This window comes from Pristis pectinata, chromosome 24 (genome assembly GCF_009764475.1).
Source record: "Pristis pectinata isolate sPriPec2 chromosome 24, sPriPec2.1.pri, whole genome shotgun sequence".
Lineage (NCBI taxonomy): Eukaryota > Metazoa > Chordata > Chondrichthyes > Rhinopristiformes > Pristidae > Pristis > Pristis pectinata.
Genome location: NC_067428.1, coordinates 13,975,495 through 13,992,382, shown reverse-complemented (window position 1 = coordinate 13,992,382; position 16,888 = coordinate 13,975,495). Strand labels below are relative to the sequence as shown.

General features: G+C 42.0%; 2 protein-coding genes across 4 annotated transcripts in view; one reads left to right on the top strand and one right to left on the bottom strand.

The window, feature by feature from the left end:
- Positions 1–16,888, bottom strand: part of LOC127582385 (dedicator of cytokinesis protein 7-like) — a 151,379-nt gene that overhangs the window by 89,476 nt on the left and 45,015 nt on the right. The window lies entirely within an intron of this gene.
- angptl4 (angiopoietin-like 4) lies at positions 3,607–16,858 on the top strand. Its single transcript, XM_052037573.1, has 7 exons — positions 3,607–4,220; positions 5,517–5,627; positions 6,252–6,366; positions 13,597–13,710; positions 13,986–14,081; positions 14,647–14,922; positions 15,419–16,858. Exons 1-7 carry the CDS (start codon positions 3,744–3,746, stop codon positions 15,592–15,594), a joined length of 1,365 nt encoding a protein of 454 aa, XP_051893533.1. The 5' UTR covers positions 3,607–3,743; the 3' UTR covers positions 15,595–16,858.

Genomic DNA, 16,888 nt, shown 5'->3' with positions numbered 1-16,888 from the left:
GATCATGAAGCATGATTGTACACTGCCATTTAAGGAGTTGGTGGAAATCAAATGAGCTGGATGTTTCAACAGCATTCAGCAAAGAGGAAGAAAGAGGCACCAAGCTGACAGATCCTGAAAAAGTTTAGCAGCCACAAATCAAAGAACACAACATCAGTTAACAGTGATCTGGAGGGCTCATGAATCATTAGGAAGGGAGAAATACTGGACTGTAAAAACATAGAATTAATACCACACCTTTACCCCTTAAGCAACTGAGTTAAGTATTATTTAATACAACATCAAATGAAATTTACTGCACAGAAACAGTTCTTTTAGTTAATCCGACTGTGCTCCATGCTAACCTCCTTCTGCCAGGCTTCATCTACTCTTTCGTCATGTTCCTTTTTCATCCACATACCTCTCCTTAAATAAATCTAAGCTGTTTGCTTCAAGTACTCAATGTAGGAAATATTTTTGCTTGTTTTTTGACCTGCGCTGCTATGAGGTCCGGGTGGGATGCTAAAGTCAGTACCGTACCACAAGCCTATCTTTTATGCAGCTGCTCAGATGGTGAAGAGTTGACAAGGGAAAGGGACCAGACAGTTGTTTGATCTTTCATCTCTCTCTCTCTCTCTCTCTCACACACACACACACACACACACACACACACACACACACACACGTACACACTCAAATATCAATAAATAACTATAGCTCAGGCTGATTTTTTCCCCTCTCTGGGACTAAAGCAAAGGTGGTGATTTGACCAACACCTGACTCATCCCACCCCACCCAGCTAAGATCATATAACTGGCAATGAATATCAATTTATAAGAAGAATCCACTCTCTGTTTTTTTTGGAAATGACACAGGAACACAAGCAAATCAAACTTCCTTACTTCACTCTCATTGCCAACGAAAGTGAGCAATCAAGAAGGTGACAGTGAAAGAGAGAGAGAGGAGCAATGCATCAGTATGTAACCTCTGGAGGTAAACAATATAGAACCACCAAATCGTGTTACTCTCAGGACTTTTGAGTGTTAATTCCAATTATCAGCTCCAGAAGCCTGAAATCCTTTGCCAACCCCCACCATGCAAATTTATTTAATACACATCTCAGCAAGTTAGAGTAGAAAGCAACCAGAAGCCAACTGGAAATTCCAACATCCCTTCCATTTTTTCCATATGTAATTTGTCAGACCTGGATTAACCAAGTGTCTCGCTCACAAGGTTAACAGTGAACAAATGGTTTAATGTCAGACATGTTACTAATAATTCACAAAATTAACCATTTGGAAAACATAAAACATTGTTTTAACTTCTATATGTTTTCTAACATAAAGGTTTTTCTTTCTTTTAAATTTCCATTCCAAGGAAATGGCAAACTTTAAAATATAAGGAATATACTTAATCCTTTTGTACTCAGTTTCTTGCATTGATGCCATAATTCAAGATGCTCCCACTGGAGAGAAACTTGCAGTTATGTAGAGCCGTTTGGGTGTCCTGAAGTGCACATCCAGTAAAGTGCATCTGAAACGTACTGGCTGTTGTTATGTAGGGACAAAACAGCAGTCAATTTGCACACAGGAAGTCTTACAAACAGTGTGAGATAATTGACCAGAAATCTGCTTTAACAAAATTCATTGAAATTAGCCAGGACAACAGGTTTTGCACCTTTATTGTTTTCAATTGGATCCATGGAATAATTTACATCCATCTTGGGAGGCAGGCACGATCTTGCCTAAACCATTTCCTCAGTAGGACACTGATGTGCCAATTAGATGGTTCATCCAGATTACTGGGGGGGGAGACTTGAAACAATCAGCTACTTGCTCAATGCAGTCCAGGATAACTCCCCTTCCAAGTTCAATCTTCTATTATGTTCTACCCTGTAGGAATTATATCCACCACAGTATAAAGAACCTATATCTGCAATGCAATACAGTCATCATCACAGTACAGAAAATGCAGTGAGCAAGGTACCTATTGATGCACAGGTGATATTGACTCATTGCTAACCTCCAGATTGTTAAAAGGGGCATATTTTTGTCCCGATCCAGAAGGAATTTTTAAATCATTCAAAAATTCAAAAATTTTTGATAGAATACTGATCCTTACCAAATGCAGATTTAATCTTCAGTCCTCTCCTAACTCATTAAAAGCTCCAAATCTGCTGTATGGAAAAGTGCAGCACAACCTCACCCAATTTATGAAGTGCCTTTGTAAAATCTAACAATCATTTTGGGGAACCATAACTGGGAAGGCACACTCCCCTCAACATTTACTGCAAAGTGGTCACCCAAAACATCTTATTATGGTACAACATGATTCATCACAAGTGTAAAAGATACAAGTTGGAAAATAAAACCAGTGAACTGCCATATACCCTCATAATCAGCCCCTTCTGTAATGACACAGGCTTACCTCACTATTTCTCTCTCAGAAGACCCATCCTAACTGCACCCCTTTCTCAAGCAACAAACAGTCTGCTGTAGGAACTCCGTGGGTCGAGCAGCATCTGTGGGGAGAAAGGAATTGCCAATGTTTTGGGTTGAAACCCTGCATCCTTTTCTCCCCACAGATGCTGCTCGACCTGTTATGTTCCTCCAGAAGATTGTTTGTTGCTCCAGATTCCACCATCTGCAGTCTCTTGTGTCTGCACCTCTTTCTGTTCCTATTCTCCCCAATGCCTCCTTGCAATAGGTTGAAATTGAGATCTCTCTGTTAGGGACAGTACAGTGGTGCTCAGCTTACACTCTGTGGAATATTCAGTGTTGAGTTCCAAACCCCTGCCACTACAGGCTACACTTGCCTCGTCATTTGTTGCAACTTGATCAACTGAAGCCAAACCTGACCTTTCTTCAAAGAAACCAGGGTTTGTTTACCATCGCCTTCCTCCCTGAAAACAACCACATCCAGATTCGCTAACCTTCAACCATCCTCTAAAACTCCAAGATCCTTTTGAGAGTTATTTTCAAAAACCTCCAACATAAAACTGCCCTGGTCTCAAAACCCGAAAGAAAACCCAAAAAGTGCCTCAAGAAGGCGGCATCCGTCACTAAGGACCGTCACCATCCAGGACATGCCCTCTTCTTGTTACTACCACCAGGAAGGAGCCTGAAGACCCACACTCAATATTTCAGGAACAGCTTCTACCCCTCCGCCATCACATTTCTGAACGGTCTATGAACCCACGAACACCACCCTTTTATTCCTCTTTTGTGCACTATTTAGTTATTTTTTTAATTTATAGAAATTTTATGTCTTTGCACTGCAAAACAACAAATTTCACGGCAATTGAGTTAGTAATAATTAACTTTATTCTGATTCAAAGCAGGGGGTGAGCCTCTATAATTTTAAGACAAAATTCAAAAACACTAAGCAGAATTACCCTGATTATTGAAAACTAGATTATGCTGAATTTTTAAAAAGGGATTCCTTAGAAAAACAGCCATGACTATTTCTCAGCATGTTTTCCATTCTGTCGGCGGGGAAATCCAGCAGTGAGGGCTTGGAGACGCCCCCCTAGCTGGGTTGCCAACCTCCTGCTGTTTGTTCTGCTAGTGGGGCGTGTCTCACTCACCGCAGCCTGGTATTAAAAGGGGCAGTGAGTCAGCGGGTGACACAGAAGACAGGAACAGTACAGAGTAGATTAGGAATAGCAGCGAGAGAGAGAGAGAGAGGAAAAAAAACAACAAAGACAATTTGATTTTGTAAACCAGGTTCACCGCTGAAGCAGAGAGAGAGAGAGAGAGAGAACGATGAAATTGGCTTTAGGCGGAGCGCTGTGCATCGCCCTGTGTGCGGCGAGTTTCACCCGGGGCATCGCCAGCCACCTCACCGACAAGAAGAGCCCCTCAGCCAAGGACAGAAGGATGCAGTTCGCCTCCTGGGACGAGGTGAACCTCATCGCTCACGGCCTCCTGCAGCTCGGCCACGGCCTCAAGCAGCACGTGGACCGGACCAAGGAGCAGATGAAGAGCGTCCTGGAGCAGCTGAACGCTCACAACCGCACGCTGGGGGAGCTGGTCGGACGGGTCAGCGGGCAGGGGCAGGGGCAGGGCCAGCGGGACACCCACATGCTGCAGGTGTCGGTCGGCCTGCGGGAGAAGGTGGAGGAGATGGCCCGGGACAGACTGAGGATGGATAAGGCGCTGCAGAGCTTGGAGGAGAAGGTGGGCAGGATTGTGAACGGGAAGAGGTCGGAAACTGACCTGAAGAACTATAACAACATCCGAGTAAGTTCCCCACTCCAACTTTGTACTGGGCTTTCAGTCTATAACAGGGCGACGTGATCCACTAGATACATCGAATGTCCCACCTTTACGTAAATTGCAGCATCATTTTTTTAAATAGATGCATTTTATGTTCATTATAAAAACTATTGTGAACCATGCACTCAACGGTCTTAGAGTATTGAGACTATTTGATCATTCGAAAATGAGTAGTGTAAATAAAAAGATTACATTGTTTACATTCGGCTGATGGGAGTCTTGGGTAAAGGTGAAGTTCATGGCAGTTCGTGGGCTCTGAGTCACAATCAGTGACTCGCCTTGAGTAAGAGCCAGCAGGTTAAACCCCAATTCCAGCCGCGACGTTCAGTGTTCATCCGCTTTCTCACGGGCCCACTAAGCTCCCCTGGTTAGAATGTGCAACCGGCAGCGAGAGACGGGACCCTTCCGTCATTTTCCTGTCCGGTTCAGTTACAGCGGGTTGACGGGCTCCAGGAATACCCTTAACTGTAAATCGAACCTTTGGGAACTTAATTGTCGGGAAGCCAGCAATTGTGAAAGCGTGTGGTGTGTCAGGGAGAAGTTGACGTGCCACTGGGGACAGAACTGACAGTGATGATGACATTCAAGCCCGCAGTGTGGAAGGGAAACGTGCGGTGCGTGTACAGCACGAGTGCGGACTGTGCGCCGCAGGTGTGGTCCGGCTACAGGGAGGCGAATGTGCCTTCCTGTGCCTGGCCGCGGATCCCACCGGCCAGCACTTGGTGCAAACTAAACACTCAGTGGCCATTCTATTCAATAGACATAAATGAGTAGCTCAACAATAGAAGCACTGCACAAGAAAAAGAAACTGATTTATATAACAACTTTCAGCTCCACTAATGCACTATGCACAGCAAGATCCAACAAAGGGCAGACTAATAGATAAGCAGATAATCTGCATTTGGTGGTCAGTTTAAAGATCCAGATATCCAAATGACTGCCCGAGCAGGCGGTTTGATATGTGCGGGAGTTCCTCAGAACTGTGCTTTAAGCGATGACGGAGATTGTGCTGAAATACTCGTGCTGGGTTTGAATGTGCAACCTCTCCAATGATAATGGTTCCAAATCAACCTAGCCGACACAATCAGGAGAGAATATACCTCGTCTTGAGCTCAGAAGGATGGGTTTTTAAACGGGGTTGGCAAAATGGTTCAGGACTAATGGTCCTGCTTGTACAATTGTATGAAAGTGTGGCGGTAATAGTTAAACTGCATATTTTCAAAAGTTCTAAATTTTTGTCCAATCTCTTGATTTTTGCAGTCCATCATGGAAAACCAAAGTAAAAACATTGATGAACTGCTGACAAGAATTAAAGACCAACAGTGGCAGCTTGACAAGCAAAATGTCCAGATCAAAGTTCTGCAAAGCAAGGTATGTGACCACAAAACAAGTCTTGATAGCACATGGGGAAAGCTGTATATGTGATCAGTATTAAATGTAGAGGGGTATCTGACAATTGAATATACCTGGTTATGTAGTGTCCACACTGGAACAAAAAGCTACATGGACAATGGAGGACACACTATCATGATTGATAATGGACATAGGTGAAAGGATCCGGTCTGAGTTAACTGATCTACTGCATCTGGAATGGTAGTGTAATCAGCCAGGTTCCCAATCCATTCCCTTTAACTTGCTATTGCTACAAGTTGGAGACATTAGCTGAGGAGAGGATTGGAATTTGTTCTAGTGCTGCCTTGGTCTGCCAGGATTCACTGTATAAGTTGCCAAAGGACAGTGATTTGGCAAAATACCGGTGTGGAATTCAATGCAGTTGGAAGAGAGAAAGCTGAAATTTATTGCACCAGTACACTAAACAAACATTGATCAGGAGGACAGGCATACCCAAACAATATTCTAACAACTGGTTACTCTGCCAGTTTTAATCAGTGTAACTGTCCTGTGATCTGCATATAATGCAGAACTCTAATATGGACAGCTGGAATCTTAATTTCTAATGTAGAATCTGACCCTATTTTTATTTTCCACCTTTAGCTTCAGGAAAGCAGACTGCAGCTCAAGGATAGTCCAAGTTGGAAATTGATTCTCAAGCGAAGAATGGAGATATATCCTCACACTCGCACCAGTGTGGAACCTACACTGGCTGACAGTAAGTACACCCAGACCACAGAGATATTACTGCAAGATTCACTGATCAAACCAAGCCAACGTTTCGGGTAGAAGAATGGCAAATTCTGAAGAGGTGGCCCCTCTGCCCGACTATGCCCTTTGCCTGTAGTTACACCTCATCAGTATGTTGTACCGCACAGAAACGAGCCTTTCTGTCCACTGATCTATGATGACCATCAAGTGCCCATTTACACTATTTGCATTTTATTCTTGTCTCATTCCCTCAACTACCACTGAATTTTACCACTCGCCGGCACAAGGGATAATTTAGTGGCCAATTAACCTACCAGCCTGCACATCTTTAGGGTGTGTGGGGAAACTGGAGGAAGCTCACCCAGTTATAGAGAACACACAAACTCCACACATACAGCAACAGAGGAGAGGACTGAACCCAGGTCGCTGGAGCTGTAAGGCAGTGCCTCTGCCAGCTATGCCACTGTACCACCAAGGAACTTGGTTGAGAGCCCAAGAAATCCCCCCCCCCCCCGCCACTCTTCCATAGGAGGTAGTGAATGCTTTAAGTATATGTAAAGTACCTAACTCCCAGATGGACTGTCTGATAATCAGTCTTTTAGTAAACAAGGTTTAATTAAAATTAAACCCCACAATTGTTGATTCACTGGCTTGTTCCACGGGGAACAACTGATTTTAAGGAAATCTCTTAATGGAGTACAGTGATTACAAGATTTTTGACAAACATCACTCCAACATATACAGACACTGGCACGTGCATTGGGCCCACACACAGATTAAACAGACATGCAATGCAAATGCTAATATGCACAGAGCCATGACATTCTAGTCTTCAACAACTGTATACTGGGGCTCTGAATCACTTAACCTGTGATTTCAAGTTGACAAGTGTTTGTACACTAAGGTTAAGTTGGAATGGAGATCCAGCTGGACTCTGAACGTTCTGTACAGCACAGCCGCAAAAAAGGAATGTCTTCCTGGCTGTCAGCCAACTAGGGGAAAGGGCACTTGATGAGTAATGTGCAGGGAGCAAAGCAGGCAAATTCCTAGGAGATTCTGCCTATAAACAACACTAAACATTCTGTGACTGTTTATTAAAACAAATTATTGGCAAATCGGCCAAGACCCCTGCTCGCTAAAGGAGTCCTGTCTGTCATGAGTTTATGGATGTTGGGGGGAGGTTGGATCAAATGTGACTTTCTCCTTTGGTCAAATTCTGCTGAGATCTGGTGGTCATATTGTATGATGCTTCAACATTGCAGCTGAGGCATTAAGAAGATGTCTAACTGAGAGCTGGGGGCTTCAGAGTAGAAACCTGGTAGAAAATGGATCATATAGCCTTTCTTTTCCGATTACTATAAAACTACTTGGTGAATGAATCTTGCATAAGGTGTTAACAACATGGGACTAAGAATATTAAATACTCAATAAACACAAGATTGAGAGTATCCACAAAGGGAAAGCTGGTTAACATTGAAGGTGCAGAACAGAATTTCTTTGTATAAACAACAATGGTGCTGTTCATGTACCATTTTTAACATAAAAAGGCAATTTCATGATTTTAAATGTGTACATAAAGCAGAGCTCAACGGTTCAATGTATGTAACAAATGATTCTCAGCTTGGTGCTAGGGCCAGGCATGCCTTGTGCTCAGAGACTGATCAATGTATGGGACAGTCCCACTGAACGGTGCAGTGCCTGCACAGATAGGGAGAAAATAAGGAGGAGGACTTTCCCAGACAATGGGCTGTTGAGGAATTTCTGACAAATGAAATACGGCAGTTCTGGTTGCTAGCCAACTGGGTGAAAGTTGAATCCTTTAAGCTGACTGCAAGCTGGGAGGAAATATTAAAGTCTTTTATCTGCAAAATGGGAGAAAACCTTTTTTAAACAGTTTTTTATTTTGTTGCTTTTAAAATAAAACTGGTAGAAGTAACATGGCACAAAGCCAAGTGAGTGAAAGTTGAAGAGCTTTATTCAAAATAGCTTCCCACTTCTGAGCTGAACTTTCTGTGGGTTGTTATTTTTCTGTGCAATCGCTACCATTCTACAGATTTTTTTCCTATACAACATGCTGACCTTTCCCCCACTTCTAAACCAGCCAGCAATGGGAAAGAGCCAAGTGTGTCTAAGGTAAAGACACAGGCTGTCAGTCTTCACAAAGGAGTTGGTTTGGGATATTTTTCTTAAATGCAGCTTGCATGACCACCCCTCTCGTGACCTGGCAAGTTTTGTAATTTGGTAGTATTTAGACCCAGGATTGGATGATAACTGGGGGTAGATGGGAATACAGAGTTGAGGATACAGTAAGATCAGCCTTAAATCTTAATGAATGGCAAAGCTAGCTTCAGGGGCTGAGTGGCCTATTCCTGCTCCTAATTAATGTTTGTACTACTGCCACTATACTTCACCTTGCTTTCCCAAATATATCGCCATTCATTAGTTCTTCTGCAGGAGGCAGAATCTAAATTTTATTCTGATGGTGTGCACAATATACCTTGTATTTATAGAACCTTTCAACATCCCTGGATACAGTTCAGGAGCACTGTGAAACTTTGAGAATGAGCCACAGAAGGAGATGTGAGAGCGAACAGTGATAGGTTTCAGATACTGGCAGCTGCAAGTATGTCCACTTGTGGTGGAGTATTTAACTTGGATGTTAGAACAGAGACCTGAAGGTTGCTAGGCTGTCGGAAAATAAAGGTAGACTGGGCGTGGGGAAGCAAATCCCAATAACCAATGCAAAAATAGTCCAAAAATTTTTAATTACAAATATCTTTTGGGAACCAGAGCAAACCATTCAGTTCCTTAACCCTGATCCTCCATCCTGTCGGATCCTGGCTGCTCTGCATATTTTGAAACCTTAAGGAAAATTGGCAACTACTGATCTGCACATAGGCCAATTCTCCAGTCTGTTGGTTTTCCTAATAAAATCCTTTCTGGAGCTTAAATTTTAGATTACCTGTTTGTTTCAAAAATGCACAACCAACAATATCTGAACATATTATACATTACAACCACAATAAAACTTTTTTAGGAAGATGCTCTTCAGTACTTGAAGCTGCATTCATCACTTAATAACACTTAAACATTTACCTTCCCTGCTTCCTACCATTTTAGCATAATTTCAGGCAAAAGCTGGAATCTAGTTACTGAAGCCCTTGCCAGATTATTTCCTTTAAATCCATGCAGTTACATCATCAAAAGCATCTCCATTCTACCTTTAATTTCCTTCAGTCCAGCAACCCTCAGTTCTCTGCTCTCTAACAAACCCAAGTTAAATACTCCATCACTAGTGGATATCTTTTCAACAGCCACAGTCCAAGATCTATCATTGTCTCTAATATTTCCTTCTGCGGCTCAGTCTCAAAGATTTACAATGCTCTGTGCAGCATCCAGGGGTGCTAAAAGGTTCTATAAGTTAACCTGGGCTACACATTCACCATGGTTACCAATTGTATGTCAGTCAGCACTATTTTAAGTGCAGGCAGCAAAACTACATTCTGCATCCTATGTTTATGTAGCCATCCTGTACAGTGACTCTTGTATCTTATTATGGAGGAGGGTATTTGGCCCATTAGGTTTATGCTAGCTCCTAGGGGAGCAGCTCCATTTCACCCTCCTTTCCCCCACTCTGCCCACCCCATTTCACTGTATCTCTGTAACATTGTCTCTCATAAATGCCCATCAATTCCCCTTTGATTCTTTAAACTACATTAAGGGGTAATTTAACCTATTAGTGCATCTTTTGGTATGGGAAGAAACCAGAGCACCCAGAGAAAACCCTAACGTGTAAACTCTAAACAGACAGAACCCGGGGTGAGGATTGAACCTGTATTCCTGGAACTATGAGGCAGCAACACTAACTACTGTGCCACCATGTCATTCACTACCTCAATAGTAATCTACTTTTAAATAGTGCCTTTAACGTGGACAAATATCCCACAGTTCTTCAGAGGTATTAGTAAAATGGACGTCAAGCCAAAGGAAGAGAAATTAGAACAGATTGTCATCATTCAGTCAGTTTTTAAGAGGAGTCTACGATGAATGGAAGAGACAGGAGTTTACTTAGAAAATTTCAGAGCATGGGATCCAGGTGGCCAATGGGGGAGTTGTCGGATACACAGATCCCAGAGCCAGTGTGTTCTGAGGTACTAGAGATGGAGACAAATTTAGCTGTGGAATGATTTTACAAGAGTGAGAATTTAATTCCTATGTACTACTAAAAGCCAACAGAGATCGGTGAAAACTTGGGATGGTGGAAGGGAAGTAAAGGATATGGGATACAGAGGTTTGGCTGAGCTGTTGTTTCATGTGTGAGAATTGGAGAGTCTTGGAAACGAGGAGTTCAGTGTAAGGTGGACTTTAGTAAGCACAAGAGGTGGGTTATGTCAGAAGCTAAACAAGGTTTTTGCAATGGAGAGAATATGGGGTTTGTAAACTTTGCACTAGCTTTAGAAGGATTCTGAAGCTAGGAATAAGCAGGTACAACTACCTCTTCCTCTCAGCCTTCAGCATACTTCTACTATGTCTGCTTCATACATCTTGCACTACATGTTGCTGTTAGCTGGTAAAAGCTTTGATATGAATTGCACCAGTACACTTATTTCAGTTTCCAAAAAATCACCAAGTGTCAAAATCATTTCAATTATGGAAGTGTTGAACAGATGGTCTCTGTGATACAGAGTGGTGTAAGCAGGGAGTTGTTGACTGAACAGGGGTACTAGCAATAGAATGTGTCATTAAGTAGGTTTAAAATGAGAGGAAACCAATACAAACAGTACCGTGGACGTTAATTGCCTGAAGTGACCCAGTTCTTTCAGATTAAGCCATCTGGAATGCCTGACTGCTTTTACAAGGAGGGCACATAAGAGTCCCAGGACAACTAGGTAAAAGTTCGTGGTTACTTTAGCCTCTTAAGAATCCCAATGGAGCCCTTCTAATCCTTTCACCTTGAACAACACTGAGCTGCCTTTGTTGCTGTTTAGAGCTTTATATGAAAAAAACATGTAGTGAAACAGCATGATGTGACCTGCAGCCCCATTACTGAAAATTGCCCTAAATCAACTAGCATAAACCTCAACACTTACCTCAAACTTAAAATATAGGAAGCAGGAAAGTCCTGGGGGGAGGGGGGAGAATAATCCCATTCTTCACTCTAATATTACTAATTGTGTGAGAAATTAAAAGTGGTATTCTCCATAACTTGGCAACACGACCATTGTCCTTGACTAGTGTGAAAAATAAACAAATGAAGCAGCTAATAAATCCAAACCCAAATACGTTTTATGCAGAATCCAATTAAAGAAGTCTTTTAAAGTCATTGAGCTGATTCCTTTTCATCATTAGTTTTTTTTCAGTAAACTCACATCAGGGCTAAAACTTAATACAGGGCTAAAAGTAGGATAAAGTTGACAAATTACATGTTCATTCATGTTTATACCCACTGATTCAGACTTGTTTCAATTCAAAGCTACTGGCATTTCGGTGAGAAGAGTATTTGTAAAGCTGAGTGAGGGGAACATCCCCATAACTGGGGAGAGAGTGGTAGGTTCAACCCTCCCACTAAATGGCAACGATCAGACATTCTGATATTTGGTCGTGGAGTAAAGAACGTTTTTTTTATTGCAGCACAAGAGCTGAACTTTGAAGGGAGCTCCAATCTGGTGAGTTGGCAGTGCGGAGCTGCCAAGGTGCAAAGTTCAGGCAAATAATCCTCACTGCTTGTCACAAAGAAAAATTCAATTCCATTGCACAAGAAACTTCTCTGTTCAAGATTCAGCCATTCTCTTTGGAGAGAAGAGTAAAACTCAATGCATTTACTGAATAATAAAACTTAGTTCTTATCCCTCCTTTAATGTATAGTATGAATTTCCCTTCTGCAAGCCAAAAATCAAGAATAATGATACCTTTGCACCTTTTAGCAATGTAAATTATAAAGCAGGCAGTAAAAAAGGTTCTAGGTTTGTTCCCTGCCTAGTGCCTTCCATACAGAAAATTGCCCCTGCTGCATCAGTGAGGGTTTTTAAAAAAATACACTGACTTCAAGTCAAAGGAGTAAATCATGAGAGATAGAAGTGGTCAGTCTTTGAAGCAAAGCTCAGGCTGAAATGGTAATTGAAATTTTCTTTCAGCGTGGATACTGAAGATCATGGGGAGTTCAGAGCCAGAATACCCATGACCCCATTGAATGCTGGGATGACGGGACAACTGTACCAGGAGAGATTAGGTCAACTAAGCCTATTGTCACTAGAGTTTAGAAGAATGAGAGGGGATCTAGGTAAATCTTACAAAATTCTGAGCAGGCGAGACAGACTGGATACACAGAGGAAATTACCCCAGGCAAGGGTGTCTAGAATGAGCAGTCACGATATTAGATTACAGGACAAGCGATTTGGGATTGCGGTGAGCAGAGGATGGTGATCCGGTGGAGGACCGCAGAGGCCAAACTGCTGAATATACTTAAGGAGATAAATAAATTTCCAGATGCAAAAGGCATGAAGGAGTGTGGGGAGAAGGCAGGGATGTGGTATTGAGACGTGATTAACCGTGATCATATTGAAAGATGGAGCAGACTAAGGGCTGAATAGCCTCTTCCTGCTATTTTTGTTTTGTTTTTATGTTAACAAACTGGGGGAGGAAGGATGGGTTTAATAGCCTATTCCTGTGGAAGATTTATCTTGGTGTTGAACAAGGAGCTAATGATTATACTTGGGGAAAATAAAATTGTATTCAGGGACATAGGACACTGGCATTATCTGAGTTTGTCCACTATGGTTCACTTTGTAGCACGGTTGCTCCGAGTTGAAAATTGTGGGTTGAAGGCCAACCTGTATTGATTTGAACACAAAATCTACACTGACACTCCATTCTGAGGGGATGCTGCAGTGTTGAATGTACTGCCCATCCAAGACTCCATTTAACCCTATGATGGAAGATAAAGATCATGCTACACTATTTCAAATAGTGAAATGTTTATCCCCAGTGTCCTACCTGATATTTACACCACTAATCAAAATCATTAAAAACAGATTTCTTTGGCCATTGTTGTACTGCTGTTTGTGGGAGCTTACTGAGCAAAAATTGGCTGCTATGTTTTCAATGTGATTGGTTAAAAAACATTTTAGGTCTTCCCAGAGTTAATAAAAGGTAAAAAAAAGTTATTTTACACTGAAACACAAAAAGAAAAGCAAAGAAATGCCCAAAACCTAATAAGTGGATTCCTTTTATTTTGCAGAACTTCCCTTTGACTGCCATCAACTATTCCTCGAAGGACAACGAACCACTAGTGTGTACAGAATCCAGCCAATAGGCTCACAGTCCTTTGAAGTATTCTGTCAAATGACTCATGGTAAGAATTTGAATATTATTGGAAGCTGAGTCTGGGATCTAGATGAAATGAAATGTGGTCAAAATGAAATGAGGTCAGGACTAAAGCTCTCACTAAGTACCAGAACCATATGTGTAAATAGGGTTAGGGCTTGTGTTGCTCTGGGGTTGGAAGGACCATCGTGTCTGCCACATTGTGGCTTAAACTGAGGGAAAGATTTCCTCTTATCTAAGCTTATCTCTCATGGGGACACTGAAGTCCACGTGGATCCTTACAAGTTTGTTGTGTTTCAACAGAAGGTGGCTGGACTGTGATTCAGAGACGGATGGACGGATCAGTTGACTTTGACCGACTTTGGCAGGCATACAAGGATGGATTTGGCAACCTCACTGGTAAACAGAATTTAGTGCCATTCTTGCTCAGTTGTGTTATTTTGTTGGTCCTTTTGGGTTAGGAAGGATAAATTAAGCCCAAGCTCCTGCTTCTAAACATCATGGAGTACATGCCTACTGGAAATGAGGTGGAGAGGCTTGGGTTGTGCTGCTCCCTCCTGGTGAGGTACAGTAGTGCACTTATAAAACCCGTGCTCCACAAAAGAATAAGATAAGGGGGGTGTGTGGGGGAAGCAAAACAAACAAATTGTATTCTGCATGTAAAATGTCACAAAAAGTTAGTTCTTAATATACACAAAAAAATACTTTTATAGTGGCATTCATAACCTCAGGAAACCCCAAAGCTTTCCACAGTTGGTAACGTGGTCATTATAGTAATGCAGGAAAGAGTTAGTATGATCAATATTGAATAACAATATTATTTCAGTGGTGTTGGCTAAAGGATAAACATTGAACAGGTCACACAAGTGGAAAATTAGAGAAGTTGCTAAAAGGCACTGAAGTAAAACAGTTTGGTCAATGAATGACTGTTCAGACATGATTCATTTTGGTTTCTTGATTCCAGGTGAATTCTGGTTGGGTCTGGAGAAACTTTACACCATCACACGCCAGGGGAGCTATCTCCTCCGTATTGAGCTGGAGGATTGGGAAAATCATACTGAGTATACAGAATATCCCTTCAGCCTTGGCAGTGAGGCCACCGACTACACCATGACCCTCAAAAGCCCCATCTCTGGAAACCTCAAGAACGCCATCAGTGAATCAAGTGGCCTGCGCTTCTCCACCCGAGACCAGGACCACGACCTGAAGTTTAACATGAGCTGTGCCAAACACCTGACAGGTCAGTACCTAGGCAAATGGTCTATTATGCTACAGGTATATGTGATTCAATAGAAGGGTTATTCAGTGCAACCAAAGGGAATTCAATAGGTTAAAATCCATCCCTACACTAAGCTCTTATCCACCCTTCCCTCTTCCCATCTTCCCATCAACCTATCTTCCACTACCAGTCACCAACCCATGAAAGGGGGGAGAACTGTGAAGGGAGGAGGATGCTGGAAACACTCCCCGTTGGTAGATCACAGTCAGGGTCCTGAGAAGTGGGAGACTGCAGCCCTCTCGCCACTTGTGTAGAAGCCTTGAAATAGTGGCCCATTACACTTGAGCTTTGGGTATAGTCTGCCAATGGGCTCCCTCTTGTTCCTCCACTCCCTATAATGGACTCTCTTTTGTCCCTGGAAATGGGAGCTCTAGTCTCACAGATCAAAAGGATAACTGATCATGTTTAGGCTGTTTATTTTCTAACTGCTTCAAAGGCATCTTTCTGAATATTCCAGGGGGATGGTGGTTCACCACTTGTGGGCAGGCCAACCTCAATGGCAAGTATTTCGCCAACAAGCCCCAGCAACGACGCGAGAGGAAACAGGGGATATTCTGGAAACCCTGGAAAGGTAGAAATTACCCCCTGAAAACCACGACGATGATGATTCGTCCAATGGAACTGGAAGCATAAAATCAAAATCTTAAAACTCTGGCAGAGACTATGTCTATGTGCACGCATTTATGTGAGAAAGAGAGAGAAATTTAAAACAGCAAGGTTGGCTGTTTACATTTGGAACGAGAGTACAATGCAGTGTTCTGGAGGAAAAGTGGATGCACTGACTTGAGTCTCCGAATGTGTATGTTTATGTTTAAGCAACAAAGCAATGCAGCAAGTTTCCCAGGATTAATGGCTGAGCTGTGCAAGCATTCCCAAAGCATACATGCCACTCCAAGCAGCTGTTAGTTTTCCTTTGTTTTAGTCAAAACAAGTACAAAGTAGTAAAATTTCAGTTAACTTCCATTAGATTTCTCCCACCCTGTCCTGAGCTCGAGTTCATCTAGAGTTTGTCCACCTCATACAGACGAGGAAGATCCCAGGTGTAATTGTCATCCTAACTGCAGCAACACTCTGTAGTTTAGCAAACTGTAAATTAGTTTGCATTCAATGATTCATTGCTTGTGGAACTGCAAAAACTGCCAGACGTAAGTGAATTTTTATCAATTCACATTTTGCTGCAGTATGGTCCACAATAGGATTAGTACAGGCCTGTCAGTGCATTAGCAGCTCACTTGAACATTATTGGCTTTGATCACTGAAAAGAACAAATTTCTGATCTTTTGCCAGTTCTTCTATAAGACAGCACTACATTACTCTCTAACATCATCAATTGGATGTAATGTTTAGTGTGGAATTTGTAAAATAATTGCAAGTGCAACTTTTTCTCTGGCAAAAGCCCACAGTGAAAACTGGATCCAGTGCCTCAAATACTAATGCCCCAGTGCCCTATTTATACCAGTTTAACTGTTACACTTTAGCTCAATCCCTACCCACAGGGATGTTTCCAAGTCATATTGACTTTATCACCATGGCTATGAATAGCTGTGCAGAATTGTGAGTGTTAATTGTTTCTTTGCTTTATATATTTAAACATTTAATATTCCAAACCTGCCTTTTGTAATTTATAAAATGCTCAGCTTTTCCCAGGAGGGAGTGCGAGTCAGTCTCTATTGTCTGCTGTATATAACCTTTAAAAGCTGTTATTTTAATATCAAATGATTCTTGAATTCAGATTTTTGTCTAAAAAAATCTTTGGTTTAAATATTTTCCCAGTGTATTTATTAACTGTGGGGTTTAAGATAATTTCAAGTGTCTGAACGAGGGACAGTTATGCCGTTGTTGTTTTTGCCTCACACAAGCGTGGATTGCTAAAATAAAAGACAAACCAAGGTCCATCTACCTCACCTCCACCCGTCATGTTAGTCAC